Source organism: Vulpes vulpes, chromosome X, assembly GCF_048418805.1.
Source record: "Vulpes vulpes isolate BD-2025 chromosome X, VulVul3, whole genome shotgun sequence".
Taxonomy (NCBI): domain Eukaryota; kingdom Metazoa; phylum Chordata; class Mammalia; order Carnivora; family Canidae; genus Vulpes; species Vulpes vulpes.
Window position 1 is genome coordinate 122,650,500 of NC_132796.1, and position 19,610 is coordinate 122,670,109.

The 19,610-nt window shown below is 53.8% G+C and overlaps 1 protein-coding gene across 1 annotated transcript; it reads left to right on the forward strand.

The window, feature by feature from the left end:
* Positions 1-834: 834 nt before the first annotated feature.
* On the forward strand, positions 835-17,413 carry IL9R (interleukin 9 receptor). Its single transcript, XM_025988982.2, is given in 11 exon segments — positions 835-862; positions 4,491-4,592; positions 4,905-5,016; positions 5,131-5,309; positions 5,861-6,006; positions 6,206-6,456; positions 6,965-7,039; positions 8,357-8,413; positions 8,415-8,535; positions 9,958-10,416; positions 17,165-17,413. Coding segments are annotated over 11 exon segments (1,779 nt in total).
* The last annotated feature ends 2,197 nt before the right edge of the window (positions 17,414-19,610 follow it).

The window sequence follows — 19,610 nt, forward strand, 5'->3', positions numbered from 1 at the left end:
TTTAAAATGCTGAACTTTGAATCAGTTCCATCCCTAAAATTCTTTGTCCACAGGTACTCATTCTGGTTATTAAAGGTCCATGACCAGAATTGTTCACTGCCTTTGCTGAAAGTTGCATATATGCACCAGAAAGTAACATAATATGTCATACCTCAAAAAATAAAAATAGCTTATAGTGGCAGCAATCCAAATGTTCATCCATAGGATTATTGAACCGTGGCACGTACTACCATTAAAGGCAAAAAACAGGTTTTTATTTGCTGACCTAAAGGATGTTGAAAATAGCCAGAGGAACAAGGAGTCTGCAAAGCTCAGCAGAGTATGAGTCCATCAAACATGTGCATTTGTTTTCACGTCTTTGGAAGGATTTGGCCCAACTTCTCTCAGAAGCTCGCTCTGGGGTGAGATAAAGAGGACTCATTTTTATATTTTTCCTGTATCATTTGTTTTCTTTAAGAGTGCATCACTTTTGTGTTTAGCACCCTCTCCAGGGGAGTTTGTTGGAATGAATCTAACAGACAATCTGCCAATCAATGGACAGGTCACCAATGTCCATGTTTGGCAACCTTGGGTGTTATGGGGAATGAAGGGTCATCCCACCTCCTAATTCCCAGGTTTATTATTAGTGGTGGCAGTCGTCTGTCAGGCCCACTTGGGACAGCTGCTCTGCTCTGCATCATGGTTTCAGATGTGGGCGGCCTGTGTAAGCCTGCCATGGGGGGCTCACATCACTGCTCACTGCAGTTATATCCTGAATCAGACTGAGAGGCTTTGCTGCAAACACAGGAACGGTCATCTCCAGGTCTGGAGGGTTGGGTTCCCTTCAGACTTGCCATGGGACCCAGAAAATGCATCTGGGAAGGTGAGTCTGGCAGTCAAGTCAGCCTGAGCCGATGGCAGAGAGGGGCCGGCAGCCCGGGCCCTGGGAAGAACCTGTGGATGAACCTTGGAAGCAGTGGGGAGAATCACCCTAGTCTTACCTCCTCCAGTGTCCTTATCTTGGGTGTCTCCCAGAGACAGCATTTTGGCAATATTTGCTAAAGAATGACAGGCTGTCACTTCTAGGTGTGAGTATTCCTGGGCAGAGAGAAGAGTACTGAGTTTGTTAGGCAGAGTTTTTAGGTGTGGAAGAGACTTTTCTTCCTCAATAACTGGGCTAGGGTTGTTCTGGGGCCAGATGGTCTGAGCTGTAAGGACCATGAGTGGAGATGAGGTACCAGTCTTGGGGTTGGCAAAACACCTTAAAACCCTATGTCCTGGGAGGGGGGCCTTCGGGCAGAAGAGGAGCCAGAGTCTGGGGATCTCCCCTTGGGGCTGTGGATAGGCAGCAGGTGACGGTGGGATCCCAGAAGGAAGGTCAACTTGGCCAAGCAGAAGGGGATATGAGGGTTCGTGCTTAAGTCATGTCCCAGAGTGCTCTTTCCAGGGGTCTGAAGCATTAACGCTATCTAGAGGCAAGGTCATCATTTCTTACCCTGTTGGGGCACAACGTGAATCAGACAGGTCTCCCTCTGGAAGAGCCTGGTATAAAGAGGCAGCATAGTTATGAGCTTTGCTGACGTGCCTACAAAGGAGCTATGAGGACATTTCGGGGCAGAGAAGGTCAGTTAACACTGACCTGTGGTAAGAGCAGGTGCATCATTTTCCTCCTTTTAGCCCCCAGGTCCCCCAGAACTGTGTCAATACCCTTACTCTAGACCTTTCCCCCAGCACTACCTGCTTCCTTGCTCCTGTCATGAGCTGACTGGCCTCGCCTGGGGGTGTCTGGTCTGGCCAGAGAGAGCTTAGTGAAGGAAGAGGCACCCGATGCTAAAGGAAGTCAGGCAGGGGGGATAGTGTGAGGTGGGTTAGGCCAGCAGGGGACCCAGAGTGAGCTCCACTGGCCCCTGTCCGCCTGTGCCCCTCAGACTTCCATCCTTGGCTCCCTTCTTCCTTCTGCCCTAGGTCCCTCCCCCTGTCCATGCCCACCTGAGGCCCACCTCAGCTTGTCTGTCTTGTCTGTCTCCACAGCTCCGGCCTGGTGTTGTTACCATGGCTCCCAGACATGCACCTCCCAAGACCCAAATACATGAGGGTTTGAATTGCTTCCTCTTTCCCCAGAAGAGGGAATAAAGTGCTAAATAAATGTCCACTGATATAGCAACCTCCAATCCTTTATGTCTGCCAGCTTTCTGAGTGGGTACGCGGAATGACAGGGATATCACTCCATTAGAAATGTAGTCTGTGTAAAAGGGGACAGTAAATGGATCAGGTGAAGCCAACTTGGGAGGTTGTGCCACAAGGCACCCTGCCCTGGCAGGATTCCCCTGGGGGTCAGGGTGGGTGAGGGGCTGTATGTGTCTGGAGACCTGCCCCTGGGTCTGACAGTGTGTGTGGATTCTGAGGCAGGGGTCCCTGACTTCGTGGTGGGCCAGGAAACCAGGGTAGGAAAGCCGTGAGGCCCCAGCAGTCAGACCTCATGGGCTGGACCTTGGCCCTGAGGTCATAGAGGAGATGGGTCCTGAGAAAGGAGCAGAGTGCTCATGGGCTGAAGGCAGTGTCAACCTGATGGGACAAGGGCAGTGCCAGATGGTGGCATCAGCTGTGCTCCCCAGCAGGACTGTCCTGAGGGGGAGATACTGGCTTCCCTTCTCCTGCTCTGACAGCCATCCTACGAGATTGTCTAGTGTTGTCTGAGCTGTGACCAGATCTCCTGGTGTCCTCCCACTGCCTGTTCCAGGACCAGGGAGCGTGCGGATGGGGGTTTCTACAATGCCTGGCCCAGTGTCTGTAGTCAAATGTGTGGGTAGCCCCAAGGGGAGGCAGAGCAGTGGTGTGTGCCCTGGACAAGGTGGGCAGCTCCCAGGCTTGTGTGGACACTGGTTGAACATGTGCCGAGAATAGAGGTGCCAGGTGTTGGGGAAGAGTTGCTGCTCTCCTTGGTCTTGGCTTCTCCTCTCAGAGGGTGGCAGCCCCACCCTGCCCAGCTCGCTTTGTAGACAGAAGCGTTCTCTGTGGAAAGAGTTCTCAGAGGACAAGCAGGGACCATCCCACCATGTAGGTCTCTGCTCCTCGCCCAGAGTGGGTCCTGACACTGGTAGCTCTCAGCTGTCCCTGCCCTGGGGTCTGCGGTGCTTGGAGCCCCCCCTCCCCCACCCCATGCTCTCAAACCATCTGCTCCTCTATTGGCCTGTGGCAGGGCTGGCCCACTTATGCACAGACAGAGGGGTCCCTCCACCTAGAGCCTGGGTCAGCTCTCAGCTGGACAGTGGCTGCTGTGCCTCAGACCCCCCACATCTCGGTGTTCAATCTGATCCTGTCATCACCATCCTGACTGTGGGCTGTGGTAGGCTGCTCCCCCATCTCCACCCTGTCCCTGCGCAGGAGGGGACAGATGCTGTTGGGGTAAGCTCGCTACAGCCTCCCGTGCTGTGGCCGCTGGTGCCAAGTGATGGGGGTGCAGTCTTCCTGAGCATGGATCTTAACAGGGGTCTGTCCTGTGGGTACCTGGACAGTCTCCTGGGCTGTTGACATGGCATCTGCTGCCTGAGCATGTGCAGGCTCCTGGAGGGCTTGCGTGCTGTGGTCTGTGAGTGCATCTGCTGCTTTTTTGCCTCCTTATCAGCCATCAGGCTTGCATAACCAGGATGGCCCTGCTTCCTGCTTAGGAACTATCAGCGCACCATCTGGAGCTACAAATGGGGTGATAGGACGTCAGCAGCCTCCCTGCACCCAGGCGCTTCCTAGCAGCAGCCCCTGTCCCCAGCTAAGCTCCCATCCCCCCAGGGATTCTGTTGCCCAGGTGGACCCCCCCACACCGAGGGCCCTGCTCTTCTGCGGTGCTCTCCTTTGTAGGGCGGGTAGCTCAGAACAAGGGTGCGGCCAGCCGAGCTGACAGAGGGGCAGCGCACAGCCTCTGCACTGCCACCCTCCACGTAGTCCTGGGTCAGAACACCAGAGTAGGTCTTTATTTGCGGGTCCAGCAGGGGAGGGCATGTGCAGATGTTGGCTGCGTGACCTGGGGCAAGGCTTTCCCCTCCCTGGGACTCACTTGTTTGTAAGTAAGGACAGGGTGTCTACCTCGCGGGGCTGCTGGGGGGACACAAGTGTTTGATGTGTGCTGCACTGGGGCACAAGGTCACCCTGACCCCAGATGCCCTGTGTGATAGCGACGGGGGCTGTGCCGGCAGGGGGTGCCCATGCCAGATAGGATGTTTCTAGGCACACTCAGGCACACAGCGGGCTCAGAGTCCAGAACCCTTCAGGAGAAGTGGGTTTGAGGGCAGTGTGGCCATGAGTCTGCGCTGTGGCCAGCAGGTGTTTTGGAGCATCAGTGTCTCAGGAGCACAGCTGAGCAGGTGGTGCCCCATCTCTGCACGGCCCGTGGTGACGGTACAGGCAGTGACCCACTCAGAGCTCGCGGCCAGGAGCATGCCCCATGGGGAGCAGCCCTCAGGTGGGTCTCATGGGGAGCATCCCGTGGGGAGCGCTCTCAGCCCAGTCCTTTGCAGACTGGTCCCTAGAGAGAGAGGCCCTGCTGCCAGAGTGGAGCACCTGGCTCCTGATCTGCACCTGGGTCGGGCCCGGAGTCTCCATCCACGGGGAAGGAGGAGGTGAGGGCTGGCACCAGTGTCTGTGTGAGGTGGGTTGGTGGAGAGCTTGGGGGGCAGGGCTGCCATCTCTCACCCCACAGGGAAGGGTTTGGCGGGAAGGGTGCTGGGCATGTCCTCAGGGACCTGCCTGGACTTCATTCCCGCCCATGTGCTGGGGGTCAGAGCCCATCACCTCCCAGCCGTGCCGTGATGCCTTCTTTTGGGATCATTCTCGGGGGACTTCCTTGTCAGAGTGTCAGCTGCCAGGCCCTAACCCTGCCCTGAGGCAGCCACGGGGGTGGGGGTGGGGCTCCAAGCCATTACTGTTCCCAGGGCTCGAGGCTGGCTCTTTCACCTGCCTCAACAACAATGTCCTAAGGATTGACTGCCACTGGTCTGCCCCAGAGCTGGGTCAGGGCCCCAGTCCCTGGCTCCTCTTTACCGGGTGAGTCTGAAGGGATAGGCTCCATGAGGGCCATGATGGTGGGATCCCTGTGAGGGCAGCAGCAGGGCTGGGCTGGTGTGGTGAGCCCTTGATGCCGACCTACTCCCTTTACAGCAACCCCAGGCTGGGCAGCAAGCATAGATGTGTCTTCCGGGCCAGCGGGTGCACTGTGGTGCTGCCGCCTGAGGAGGGGCTCGTGCCTCCCGACAACTTCACCATCACTTTCCACCATTACGTGTCTGGGAAGGAGCAGGTCAGCTTGGTGGACCCACAGTACCTGCCCTGGAGACACAGTGAGGCCTGGGCTGGGGTACCTGGACAGGGAACATCTGAGGCTTCAAGGGGATTGGGAGGCAAGATCCCATTGCCCTTAACCTGCATGGCCCAGTGAATGTTCTCCATCCCTGCTAAGAGAGGCCCAGGGCTGGGAGCAGGCTGGGCCCCTGGGAGGGCAAGAGCCCACTGCTTGCCGGAGAGGCAGGGCTTTGGAGGAGGATGAAGATTTAGTACTTCAGGTTGGGGCAAGGGTACAACTTGAGTCACTTGAAATGCACTTCAGTCATAGCAGGAGGGACTCCAGTAAGACACCGGCCGGCACTTCCATAGCAGCTTGTGAAGGAAGATGCGGGCAAGATTTGAAATCACCTTGTCTGGCTGCAGGGGCTGGAGGAACTCCCTGTCTTCGTGTTGCACCTGGGCCCTCCCTGGGAGACCTGCCTCCAGTGAGGCCCCTGATCTGGGAGGGGAGGGCTTTGACCATGTCCCCCCATCCCAGCATCTTTCAGACCTCCCAGTTCTGGGCATCCTGACAGACATGCCCTCATGTAGCCTCACTGTGTTTCAGTGAAGTTGGACCCTCCCTCGGACTTACAGAGCAATGTCAGCTCTGGGTCCTGTGTCCTGACCTGGGGCGTCAGTCCTGCCTTGGAGCCTCTGGCCGCCATCCTCAGCTATGAGTTGGCCTTCAAGAAACAGGAAGAGGCCTGGGAGGTAATGCTGGGCTGACTCTCTCTCCTGGGAGCAGCAGCTCAGTGCACCTGCATTAAGTGCGTGTAGGCCCGTGTGCTGTGCATGTGTACCTGTGCCCACGTGCATGTGCTCGGTCATGTATATGTGTGCATGTGGGTTCTTGAGGGTCAGTGGACCCTGTCTCACCCTCACCGCCTGCTAACTGCTCTCTGCCCCACAGCAGGCCCGGCACAGGGATCACATTGTCGGGGTGACCCAGCTCACCCTTGAAGCTATAGAAGTGGACCCTGGCTCCAGCTATGAGGCCAGGCTGCGTGTCCAGATGGCCACACTGAAGGAGGAGATGGTGCAGGAGCAGCACTGTGAGGCCCAGTGGAGCGAATGGCGCTAGTCTGTGTGCTTCCCATCTCCTCAGAGCCCTGTTCAAGGTGGGGGTCTCCCTCCTAGAGGGACTCCCCTCACTCGTGCATCGTACCGTCCCACCCTCTCACCCTCTTGGAACCCCCTCCCTGAGGCAGTCATGCCCCAGCTGACCACCCTCCCCTGGAGACAGAGTTTTAAGGAGGAAACAACCACCTGCTAAATGTTGGGCCTCAGAACCTGTGGTTGTTGTCTGTCACTGGTGTGAGTGTGGCCCTGGGTGGCACACCAGGCCTGTGCTTCTGTCTCTGGAGCCTGGACATTGTCCCTGTCCTGAGGGAGGGCAGGGCTGACCCCCTGTGAACTGGTGTGAAGGGGTCTGACCCTGATGACCTTGCAGACGTAAGAGGTGAGGGCCAGGGGCGGGCGATTCATTAGCAGGCATGACACAATCCCTGTGGCCTATGAGCAAATTTCAGGTGTGGCCCAGGGCACTCCTAGGGGTGCTTTGCCATGTGTATTTGGAGGAACATCCTGGTGCCACAGAGGGTCACAGCCCTGGGCCCTTCCTTCCCGTAGGTTCTCACCTGTTCTTGCTTCGGGGATAGCCCAACAGCAGCACCCTTGTTGCTGTGCCCATCTTTTTGCTGCTGACCAGCCTGACCTACCTCGCGGTGTTCAAGCTTTCACCCAGGTTGGTAGCCAGGGTGTGTGTGTGTGTCTGTGTGCACACCTGCTATTGTGCTAGCATGTCTCTGTGTGAGTTTCTGTGTGCATGTTCATGTGTGCAGATGTGAGTCAGTGTGTGCGTGTGTAGGTGTGTGGTAGGTGGGGCATCTCAGGCCAGACAGGTCATCGCTCCCCACCATCTGGTCCTGGATGGGGCGGGGGTTTTGAAGCCTCTGCCCTGGACCCGTGGAGAGTTCCCAGTTGATGGGTGTGTTGGGGGCCCTATGGCTCCAAAGAGGCCCAGAAGAATCCAAATTCATCGGGCCCAAGCCACCCAAGATCCTCATATCTGGCCTTTGGAGGTTCTCTGTGGTTTGCTCATGTTTAAACGCTTTCCACAAAAATGCAGTCTTGGGAATCTGCTGTGCTCAGAGTCCTGGTGAATGCCCCAGAGAACAAAACAGGCATGGCCCCGTTGGCAACCATCACCCCTGTCAGGTCATAGGAGGGGGCCCGTAGGAGACGGACTGGGTGTGGACTGGCAGCAGAAAGGATGCGAGGAAGTGGGAACGATAGAGTGGGGTGTTGTGGGGGGAGTGGGGGGTGGGGAAGGAGATGGCTGGGTGGGCTGTGGCGGCCGGACTTGACCTGGGACCACAGGAAAGCTCTTGAACTACGTGAAACTATGTGACAAGGCCTGGTTTGTATTTTGAGAATAGATTTGAGTGGGGGGAGGACCCACCTGGAGGCCTTGGTGATGTCCAGAGGGTGTCGATTTGCTTGGAGCCAGCAGGAGACGTAGAGAGGGAGCCATGTGGAGGGAATTGGCAGGCCTTAGGAAGAGAAGCCGAGGGGGCAGATGAGCTGTGACCCGTGGAACTGAGGCGGACTTGCTACGTCAGAGTCCTGAGCCACATCTTTGTGGGGGGCCAGTGGGTCTGTTGCTCAGGGAGGAGTCAGGTGGGGCAGTGAGCTGCTCCTGGCTGCTAGGGGCACACATGTGGCTCCCTCTGGGAGGAGCACGCGAGGGCTCTCCCTGTGGCCTTAAACCCACTATCGCAGCTCACCCTGTAAAGGACACGTGTCTTGGTGTAAGGAGCCCTACGGGGTCATCAGCCCAGGAGGCTGCACGGGCACGTGCTGGGTCTTGCCCTGAGAGCAGGTCTGCCCCCAGCTAGAGGCGAGAGAGGCAGCAGCACAGATGAGGCAGGGCTGCCTCTGGCTGGAAGGGAGTGAAGCTCCCACGGGACCTCAGGCCTCCTGGAACTGGGGCCTCCGAGGACCCCCCTCCCCCAACCCCTTGGGTGTGCGTAGGCCTCCAGCTGTCCTCTCCTGGCCTCAGGATGAAGAGAAGCTTCTACCAGAACGTACCCTCTCTGGCTCCATTCTTCCAGTCCTGCTAGTGTGCACCACGGTGACTTCCAGGTGCATGCACAGCCCGTGGCAGGAGTGGGAGTGGGGCTGGGGTCACCCACAGGTCTGGCCTGCCCAGAATGTGGGCTTCAGCGGGAGCGGAGGCTAGTGTGGGGGCCTTTGTCAGTGCTTTGAGCTTTTTTTGGTATACGTAGTGGGTTTAAATTTACACACTGTGTCTCAAATGCATCAAAACAATTAGCTGTATTCTCTATCGCGGGTTTCTTTTTGTTTTGGAGGGAACAGCCCCTGAAAGGTAGATGGTCATTTTGTGGTGCAGACTATGGTGGTGTCTTGCAGCTGCCATGTGTCTTGTGCCTGCTTCTTTGAAGATGTCTGTGGGGAGGGTCTGGTGCTGGTGCTGTCCTTGGGGCCCTCGGTGGTCTGTGGGCTACTGCTCTGGTGGTTGCTATGGAGCTCCTGGCCCTTCCTTGTTCCCCTGGGTAGCGTGCTGGCACCCTGGCCACTGAGCACACTCCACATACCCCCCTTGTAGTGCCCTGGTGAGCACCACCAGCGGGGTCTTCACATCAGACCCCTCCAGTTCCCTCTGGCCTGGGGGCTCTTGCGCTCTGGGCTCCAGCAGGTGGTTTCAAGTTCCCCACTGCGGGTGGAGGATGGCATGTGATGCTTCCTGGGGTTCTTGGGCCTGCTCTTCCCCGATCCCCCTGCCATTGCTGGGCTTCCCTCTGCCTCATCATTGTGTCTCTAAAAAGGGAGCCCAGAAAATAATTTAGAAAGGGAGTCCAATTTTCAGTTTTGGATTGTTGTACAAAGGTATAACTCGAGACTTAAAGCGGAGCATCTTGTCTTTGGTGGAGGCCACCTCCTTCTCTCAGGTGGTGGCCGGACCCCTGAGGTCATCTGGGCTGCACGCACCCAGCCCTCCTTTGGAGACCCATGTCACCTGCCAAGTTATTTAGACCCCTCAGGGGTGGGGTGGGTGTGGGGGTGGTCTGGAGCCATGGGTCAGCTCTCCAGGGAGCAGGGCAGTAACAGAGGGCAAGGTATGTGTGGTCCATTTGGTGGTGGTTCCTGGTCTCACCTAGGAAATACTTCCCTTTAGGAGGTGGGGAGCCTCTTGTGGCCCCACGGAGGGGTCCAGGTCTGCTGCCCTCAGCCCAAAGGTGCCATTCCCGACAGTGTCTCTGTCTGAGTGTGTGGGTGGGGGGTCCAGGAGAGGGGCACAGTCTCTGTAGCCCATGGAAGCGGCTGAAGCAGCAGCCAGGGACTTTCTCTGTCCTTGGCACCTGTCACTACCTGTACCCTGTTTCGGGCTGCTGTGAGCACCATGTGGTGAGGTGGGGGATTACTGAGGGTCCTGGGCTACTGATAGGCTGGCCCGTGGGGGTAAGATAGAATGTTCCGAGCACAGTCACTGTTTGGACTCTGGGCGAGGATTTCAGGAGAGCTTCTTGGAGGAGGAGGGAAGGACTCTCAGGAGTCCTTCCTCTTCTCTGCTTCCAGAGAGAGTCCTAAACATGCGGCCTGAGCCCTTCCCCTACCCCCACCCCATGCTCTCTGTACTAGACCTGGATCAGGGCCCACATAACTGGCCTGCTGCCGAGCCCAGACCCTGTCAGTTCCCCACAAGGAACCTCGGAGTCCAGTGTCCAGGAGGTCATTGCGTGGCTGACCTATGACCCAGTGGATCCCTGGCAGTCAGTGGTCCCAGAGGACGAGGAGGAGGGCCCTGGTGCCGGCTTCCCAGGGGCTGTGCTGGGAGCAGGGCATGTGCTACATGGAGGGCAGCCGCCTGCCTACCTGCCGCAGGAGGACTGGGTCCCTGCAAGCACCCCCCCCAGGCCAGCTCCCCCACAGTCAGAGGGCAACAGTGGTGACTGGGCTGCTCTGGGGGCTGCTACCCCTCTACCTTCCCAGGAAGCACACGGAGCTCTGGGCCCAGCCCGACTTTGGCCCATGGCCTTTCTGGTGACCAGCATAGTCTGGATGCCTGGCAAGGAAGTACCTGTGTGGGAGTCGGTCATGGTGAGAGGAAAGACCCTGCTGAATGGGTTGCATGAGGACCTCAGGGTGTTGGCCTCGCTCCTACCCTCTGCAGTCACTGGGTGTGATCTAGAGCCCCGACTTGCCAGCTGCATAATGTCCATTTTGCAGAAAATGGACCAAAGTCTCTCTGAGAATGGAGCCTCTGCACAGACATCCTGTCTGGACAGAGGCCAGCGGGTGACCCCTTCCTCCCTCCCCTCCCCTCCCCTCAGCATCCTGCCACTCAGCACCCCCACCCTGGCCCACCACTTCCCTCCCTGCTTTCTGGCTTCACTCGGACCCCTCAGAAAAGATGGGTGTGGGCCCACAGCCTGTTCTGCCCTCACCACCTTAAAGGGTCTGCCTGCACCCAGCAGATGCAAGGGAGGTGCTATGACCTCTTTCTGTGCCTTCCTGAGGTCCCTCTCCTCCTGAGATTAGAAGGGGTCCAGTGGGTCTTTCAAACCGCTGCTGGCTGGGAGAGGGGCCAGAGGAGCACAAAGGGATGGGGTCAGTCTATTCTCGGGCTCTCTGGGGTTGGAGGTGCTGAGGTTTTACACGTAGGGTCAAGTGGAGGTGGAGGTGCCTGCCCCTAGGGATCTGGTGACCCCTGTGGTCCACGCAGAAGAAAGCACTTGCAGCCCTAGGCTTCCAAAGGCACAGGCCCCCTCTGCCTCAGACAGGCTTCCCCCTCCCCTTTGCATGCCAGTGGCGCCCCTGGGGGTTTATGGGGAGCCTCAGAGGAGCCAGACTGTGGTCAGCAGGGGTGAAGCAGGACCCAGAATGTATTTTTAGCATGTAGAGAGCAGGAAGGGTGTGGACGGAAGTGAGGTGCAGACATCTTTAGTTCTAACCGAGTATTAAAAAAAATAGCTCGAATCCACTTCCTGGAGCTGACCCCTGGGCTGATATCGGAGCAGCAACTGTGTGGCCCTCGTGGCTACCCAGGGAACCTGCATGTGACGAGTGACCACCCACAGCTGGGACGCCTGTTCTGCGTGGCCGGAGACACTGTTTCTGTGAATCACATTTTCTCTCAGTGACATGCAGAGACCCAACTTTGGGCTGGAGCTTGAACATGCACCCCTTGGAGGCTGCGTGATGGGAAGTGAGCCATGCTTGCCCCTTTGGCCACGTTGCTCTGAGTTCCCCTGAGCAAGTCGCCTGCACACCTCTGTGCCCAGAAAACTCTGGCTTCCCCCTTTGGAGATGAGATGACCCTTGGACATTGTGTGCTCTGAGATCCAATTCACAGCAGAGCCAGGTTGGGAGATCTTGGGAGGAGGAAGTTGCTGAGCACCGGTTCTGAAGGAGTCAGAGAGCCAGCGACTGGGAACCCCAGTCCTTGATGCGGCTGCTGTTTCCAGGGAGTTGGGTGCATGATGCTGCTGGAGCTCGAGGGCCCCACACGTGGCTGGCTGGACCATGGAAGGCCTGGAAGGCCAGACTGAGGGCAGCGAGGGAAGGGGACTCTCCCTGACGGGGGAGGATGTCCAACGGTTTCTCTTGGTTTGTTTTTAAGATTTTTTTTTTGAATTTTTAAGCCATCTCTCCCCTTAACGTGGGGGCTGAACCCACATCCCTAAAATCAAGACTTGCATGCTCCACCGACTGAGCCAGCCAGGGGCCCCTCTTTCTTTCTTTTTCAGTGTGGTGAAATCCACATAATTTAACCCTCTTTCAAAGTGTACAGTTCAGTGACATTCAGTACATGGTGATGTTGTCTGACCATTGTCACTCCCACAGGAAATCCCCTTCCCGTTAAGCAGTCGCTCCCCCCGGGCCCTCTGAAGGCCCTTGCCTGCTCCCCGTCTCCATAGACTCGCCTCTTCTGGGCATTTTGTAGAAATGGAGTTATACGATACGTGACTTTTTCCACGGCCTTTTTCCTCAGCATAGTGTTTTCAAGGTTCGCCCACTTTGCAGTATCAGTGCCTCAACCCTTACTGTGACTCGATGGTGTTCCATTGTGTGGAGGGACCGCACCCAGCCATTCTGCTCGACCCTTGGGCTGTTACCAGTTTTTCCCTGTTGTGAGCAGCACTGCTGTGAACATTCATGTAAAAGTTGTTTCAGTACCTGTTTTCTAAGTTTTTGTGTATATTCCTAGGAACGGAATTGCTAAATCATATGGTAACTCTATGTTTAGAATTTCTGAGGAACTGCCAAGCTGTTCTCCACAGTGACTTCAGCATTTTACATCAATGATGTACTCAGGTTACAATTTCTCCACATCCTCACCAACTGTTGTTAGTGTCCTTTAAAAAATGTTTTTTAAGTTTCTTAATTTAAATAATCTCTGCATCCAACGTGGGGCTTGACTCACGACCCTGAGATCGAGAGTCCCATGCTTGGGGTGCTTGGGTGGCACGTTCGATTTGAAGTGTCCAACTCTTGGTTTCTGTTCAGGTCATGATCTTGGGATCATGCAATCGAGCCCCATGTAGGACTCAGCACTCGGTATGGCATCTGTTTGGGATTCTCTCTCCCTCTGCTCCTCTCATTCATTCTAACTCTCTCTAAAATAAATAACTAATCCTAGAAAAAAAAAAGAGTCACATGCTATTCCAACTAAGCCAGCCAGGCATCCCTTAAATCACCGTTCTGATGGGTATAAAGTGGTACCTCAGTGTGATTTTGATTTACATTTTCCTGATGGTTGGTTATGTTGAACATCTTTTCATGGGCTTCTTGTGTGTCATCTTTGGAGAAAATCCTGTTCAAGTCCTTTGCCTATTTTTTAATTGGATTGCTTGTCCTTGTGGTATTGAGTTGTAGGAGCTCTTTATATATTCTGATATCAAAGTCATATCAGATATTCCATTTCTAAACATTTTCTTAAATTCTGAATGTTATTTGGTGTCATATACAACAAATCATGGTCTAATCCAAACCCAACAAACACATAAAAAGATGCTTAACATCCTTATACATCAGGGAAATGAAAATGAAAACCCCAGTGAGATGCCACTTCACACCCAGGGAATGGCTGTTATCTAAAAAAATGGATGTGAAAAAATTGAAATTATCATGCTGTGTGGATGGAGTTGAGAAAAAATACTGGTGAGGGTTACACATCAATGTGAATATTCACTTAAAAATGTTGAAAATGGAACGTCTGGGTGGCTCAGTTGTTGAGCGTCTGTCTGCCTTTGGCTCAGGGCGTGACCCCCGGGGTCCTGGGATCGAGCCCCATATCAGGCTCCTTGCAGGGAGCCTGCTTCTCCCTCTGCCTCTATCTCTGCCTCCCTCTCTGTGTCTCTGTTGAATAAATAAATAAAAATTTAAAAAATATGTTGAAAATGGTAAATTTTGTTATGTGTATTTTACCATAATTAAAAATAAAAATTAATGAGAGGAAAACTTTGTTACATTGATTTTGAGGGTGTGATAACATATATAAGGATTGGTCCTGCAGGACACCTGGGTGGCTCAGCGATTGAGTGTCTGCCTTTGGCTCAGGGCGTGATCCTGGAGTCTCGGGATCGAGTCCCACATCGGGTTCCCTGCACGAAACCTGCTTCTCCCTCTGCCTATGTCTCTGCTTCTGTGTGTCTCTCATGAATAAATAAATAAAATCTTTCTTTAAAATCTCTAAAATTAGGAGTGTAGACATAGGCTGGAAGACATGCATATATTTCCTTACATTGTCATCTGAGCAGATTTAGTTCCCATGGTATACAAGTTTTTTTATACAATTCTCTATAAAAAGGGCTTTTGGAAGAGACGGCTGGCACTAGGAACTAAGATAATGAATACAGGAGCCAGGATAATCCTGAAGTATCAGAAAGTGAGTGAATACCAATAATGAAAATCCCACCAAGTTGAAAATATGTCAAAGGAAATAGGAGACAACAGAAAGAGCCACAGCAGGAATAAATTGATCGAACAATCTACTGGTGGAATGAAACCAAAGCCTAAAATAACTACCAGGTGTTCACACTGGTAAAGATAACGTATTACATAGACTTTTCTTTTGTAATGAGTAGAAAAGAATGCACAATTCCAAATGCCTGATGTAGACACTCAGCCATCCATCACAGAGGTGGAGCTAAATCTATGAAACATCTGACCAAAAAAAAAAAATCTGACCATTTCCTCCTCAACACTGTCAAGGTCACTGAAACGAGGAGAATCTCAGAAATTGTCAGAGCCAAGAAGAGTCTGAAGAGATATGATGACCACATGTCATGTGGTGCCACACACAGGACCTTGGAGCAGCAAAGCTAGAACAGAGGGGAACTGGACACAAAATGAACTTCAGTTAATAATATATTTATATTGGTTCACCAACTGTGACAATTCTGGGGGGAAAAGAGAATAGAAATTAAAAGTCAAATGAGAGGGGGACCTGGGTGGCTCAGCTACTTAAGTGTCCGACTCTTGATCTCAGCTCAGGTCTTAATATGAGGGTTGTGAGTTTAAAACCTTGCATTAGGCTCCACACTGGGTGTGAAGCCTATTTAAAATAAAATTTTGAAATAATTTTTGGGACGCCTGGGTGGCTCAGCAGTTGGGCGTCTGCCTTTGGCTCAGGGCATGATCCCGGAGTCCCGGGATCAAGTCCCACAGCAGGCTCCCTGCACAGAGGCTGCTTCTCCCTCTGCCTATGTCTCTGCCTCTCTCTGTGTATCTCTCATGAATAAAACAAAATCTTTTTTTAAAAATTTACAATATTTTAAAAATCTAATAGAACACTGGAACACTGGAAGCCTAGAGAAAATGGGTAACCTCCAAGTAAAAACAGTAACAAAATGGGCCCTGAGATGATGAAAACAGAAACAGACCAATGAACAGGTTATTGGGTCATAAGGGTGTGGTCCCCTTGTAAAAGAGACCCCAGCACGTTCCCTCCAAGTGAGGATACAACAAGTCTTCTGCTGGGGGATCCCTGGGTGGCTCAGTGGTTTGGCGCCTGCCTTTGGCTCAGGGGCGTGGTCCCAGGGTCCCAGAATTGAGTTCCACATCGGGCTCCCTGCATGGGGTCTCCTTCTCCCTCTGCCTGTGTGTCTGCCTCTCTTTCTGTGTGTCTTTCATGAATAAATAAATAAAATCTTAAAAAAAAAAGTCTGCTGCCAGAGATACCCTAATCTCAGACGTGCACCCTCCAGAACTGTGAGAAATAAATGTCTATTGTTTATAAGCCACCTGGTCTGTGACATTTTGATAGCTTAAATTAACTGAGATGGTCAGCAATGATGTACAGAACAAATGGACGTGAAATGAAAAACTACAGCTCAAAAATTAAGGTTCTTAGGTATAAATCTAACAATGTACATAAAAATATTCATAAAACATTAAAACACAGATGAGAGAAATCAAATAACATATAAATAAATGCGCTTTTTGCCTCAGTGCATCCAAGAGAGAACAGGATGGCTCACCAACAACAGCACTGGAGCCATCCAAGGAACTTGGGTCAGGGTTCCTTTTTTCCACTTCTGCTCAAACCCAAGCAGTCTGACCCAGAAATACTGCCTCAATAGGTGCTGCCGGAGTTTTTGTCGGTCTGCGAGGGATACCAGCTTCAGTAAATTGGATTAAATGAGTCTCCTTGAATGAGCCATCCCATTCAAGATCCCCATCCCATCTGCCTCAATTCAGATATCCAAGATAACCCCCCCTTTAAAAGATTTTATTCATCTATTCATGAGAGACACACGCAGAGGGAGAAGCAGGCTCCCTGCAGGGAGTCTGAGGCGGGACTCGATCTCGGGACTCCAGGATCATGCTCTGAGCCAAAGGCAGAGACTCAACTGCTGAGCTATGCTGGTGTCCCCAGGATAACCCCTTAATGTTGACTCACTGTACATAAAATAAAAATACTTCAATCATGAAAAAAAAAAACATAACTGCAAAGATATTCCTTGTCCAGGAGCAGAGCACTTGATGTTGCTTTTTTTCCCTAAGATTTCATTTATTTATCAGAGAGAAAGCATGAGAGGGGGGAGGGTTAGAGGGAGAAAGAGAGTCTTCACTGAGGTGGGAGCTCAATGCAGGATTCAATGCAGGGCTGGATCCTGGAACTTGGTCCTGGGAGACCAGGATCATGATGTGAGCTGAAGGCAGACGCTTAATCAACTGAGCCACCCAGGTGCCCTGTACTGAATATTGTTAAAATGGCAATTATTTCTTTTTTAAGATTTTATTTTTTCATGAGAGAGAGAGAGAGAGGAGAGAGAGAGAGAGAGAGAGAGAGAGGTCTGAGCCACTGAGGCTGCCCAAATAAAATATTTTTTAAAAAGATTTTATTTATTTGAGAGAGACAGATAGTGACACAGAGCATGAGCAGGGGGCAGAAGGCAGAGGCAAAGGGAGAAACAGACTCCGCACTGAGCAGGGAGCTCCATGCCAGGCTGGGTCCCAGGACCCAGGGATTATGATCCCAGAGGTAGGCAGACTGTTAACCAACTGAGCAACCCAGGTGCCCAATACTTGTGTATTTTAAGTTTATCTGCAATCTTGTGTGAGTTTCACTGTAAGTTATAAAGTTTCTGTGTACATTTTATATCCTTTCCTTTTTTAAAAAGACTTTGACACAGAGAAAGAGCACCAGCAGGCAGAGCAGCAGTCAGAGGGAGAGGGACAAGCAGACTCCCCGCTGAGCAAGTAGCCGCGTGTGGGCCTGGACCGACCCCAGGGTCCCGGGATCAAGGCCAGAGCCGAAGGCAGACGTTTAACCGACTGAGCCACCCAGCGGCCCGCATTCTATATGCTTTCCAGTTAATTGTTCCTTAAGTATTTCTAGAGAAGCTGGGATATTGTACTCCGTTTCACTGAGAAAGTTCTAGCATTTATTGGATTCAGCTGGGCCCTGGGAGGGGCGGGCGCTGCACGGTCTCCACCGCCCCCACCGCCCCCCGGGGGTGCCCCAGCCCAGCTCCCGGCCAGACCCACGGAGGGCGAGCTCCAGAGGCCTAGTCTCTGCCTCCTATGGCAGGAGCCCCGCCTTCTCCGCCTCCGCCCCGGAGGTGGGGCCGCGTCCACGCGGGCCTGAGCCCCCTCAGGACCCGCCATGGAGGAGCAGGTGAGGAGACGCCGCCGAGCGGGGCTGCTGGGGGCCGTGCTCACAGGACCCTCGGAGGATGGCGCGCTGCACCGACGCAGGGGTTTCCGGGCGGTGTTTGCGGTGACCTGGGGCCCCGCGCGGGGCCGTGCCGGGGCTAGGGTGTCCCCCCTTTCTGGGCTCGGGATCCCGTGGGAAGCTGCGCTCAGCCTTGTTATGCGCCACACGGGTTCGGGTCCTGCCGTTGCCGCCTCCGCCCTGCAGGGTCCTCCCGCGTCTACACTGCTTCGGGGCTGTTGGCTCCGAGCGCGTAACCACGCCGCTGGGAGGTCCGAAGGACTGCGCTGACTGCGTAGACGGCCTCGGGGAGCGGTATTTTATTTTCACAGCATCGGGTCTTACGGTCGCCGAGCACGGAGGGTCCCCGTGGCCGCGTGTCGCCCTGGGTGTCCCCGGGGGTGCGGGTCGGGGAGCAGGCCTGTCACCTGTTCATTATTCCCTGGGGAGGGAGGCAGCTGGGCGGCTGTGTCGGAGGAGCGTCCTGAGCAGCAGGCTCCTCAGCGCCGGGCTGCGGGGTAAGGGTCTCCTGGGGGACCCCGTTCCCCTGCTGCGGCCTGTCGCCGGCGTCTCTCCTGCGGGGTCCTCCTGCTGGGGCCTGTCCTGGACATGGGAGCAGGCCCCCCTCCAGGCCCCCCTCCAGCCCCTCCACCAGCCTCCCCTCCTAAACACCCCAGTTCCCTTCATTCACTGTCACACTTGTCACTAGGCTTTGCTGGAGGGCTGTGGAAAGTTGGAAATCTGAATCCCCCGCTTCTTCTGCGCCGCAGACACAGGAGCCTCTGGGGTAACCATCCCGCAGGCCTCTGGGTGACAGGCGGCCTCCCACTGCGGCTGACCTAGGCCCGGGTGGCGCTTGGCCTCCGTCATGCACCTGGACGTGCTCTGCTCCTCCGGCGAGGTGTGACATGAGTGTAGGAGTCACTGACTCCTCGGAGATTTCAGACCTGCAGGAAACCTGTCCCAGCAGCACAAACACTCTGTACCCCAGCCCCCAGATGCCCCAGCCGCGGTCCCCTTACCTGGGCTGCCCCTTCACAGGGCGTCACTTAGCCAAACCCGGGACACCCTCCCCAGGATGCAGCACACAGCCCTGTGGGAGGAGATGCCACAGATGATGCATTGTAACCCCAGCACAGTTCTCACCTGTGTTCATCTGCACACTGTCTAAAATGTCTTTACTATTTGGATCCAATTTTCTTACCGTAGTTAGGATTACATTTAGGTTTAGGAATTGGGGATTAGGATTACAGTATAGGGCAAGATTCGGTAAGGGTTAGAGTGAGGATCAGGCTCACAGTTTGTGCTCCAGGGGCATTAAATGAGTGCATGGGCTTAGTTTTCCTCCAGATTTCTTCAGCTCTACCCCTTGCCAATCTCCAAAAGTCACATTTCCTACTGTGTCGGAGACCAAGTCTTCTGGGGTCATTCAGGTGTCTGAAATCCCTTGGGGATCAGAGCCATTCTCTGGGTTGGGTCAGATCAGAACCCAGCCTAGAGTTAGGCTTAGGGCCCAGGAGCTTGGAGGGTCCTAGGTGGTGGTAGTTTCGAGATCTGCCTTGAGAGCTGAGTAGAGGGCGAAGGTGAAGATGAGGCTCAGGGTTTGTGTTCAGGGGGACGCTGAACATGGGGCTTGGCTCAGGGTTATGGTTAGGGTTAGGGTTTGGATTACAGTTAGGGGTTAGGTTACTGATAGGGTTAGTGTTACTGTTTAGGGTTAGGGTTATAGTTGGAATCAGGGTTAAGTATATGGATTAGGGACTAGGGGTTAGTGTTTGGTTTTCGATTACTGATAGGTCTAGTGTTAGGCTCGGTTAAGGTTCAGTTTAAAATTAGAGTTAGGGTTATTGTCCGTATACAAGTAGAGATTGTATCTGGTCATGTGCTTGGCACTGGGACTCCCAGTATTTTCAATGGGCTAGTTTTAAGCGTTATAGGTATGTTTTGGGTTAGCGTATGTGCCTGGCATCCATCCATTCGGAGGCCTCTCCAGAGAATCAAACTCCAGGCCTCTGCTGACATGACAATAGCCATGGCAGGTATCTCCTGAGCTGGGATCAGGATGGGATGTGGCTCTAAATACTCTTTATTTGGATTTTCAATTTCCTTTCTGTTTTTATCTCTTGTGTGC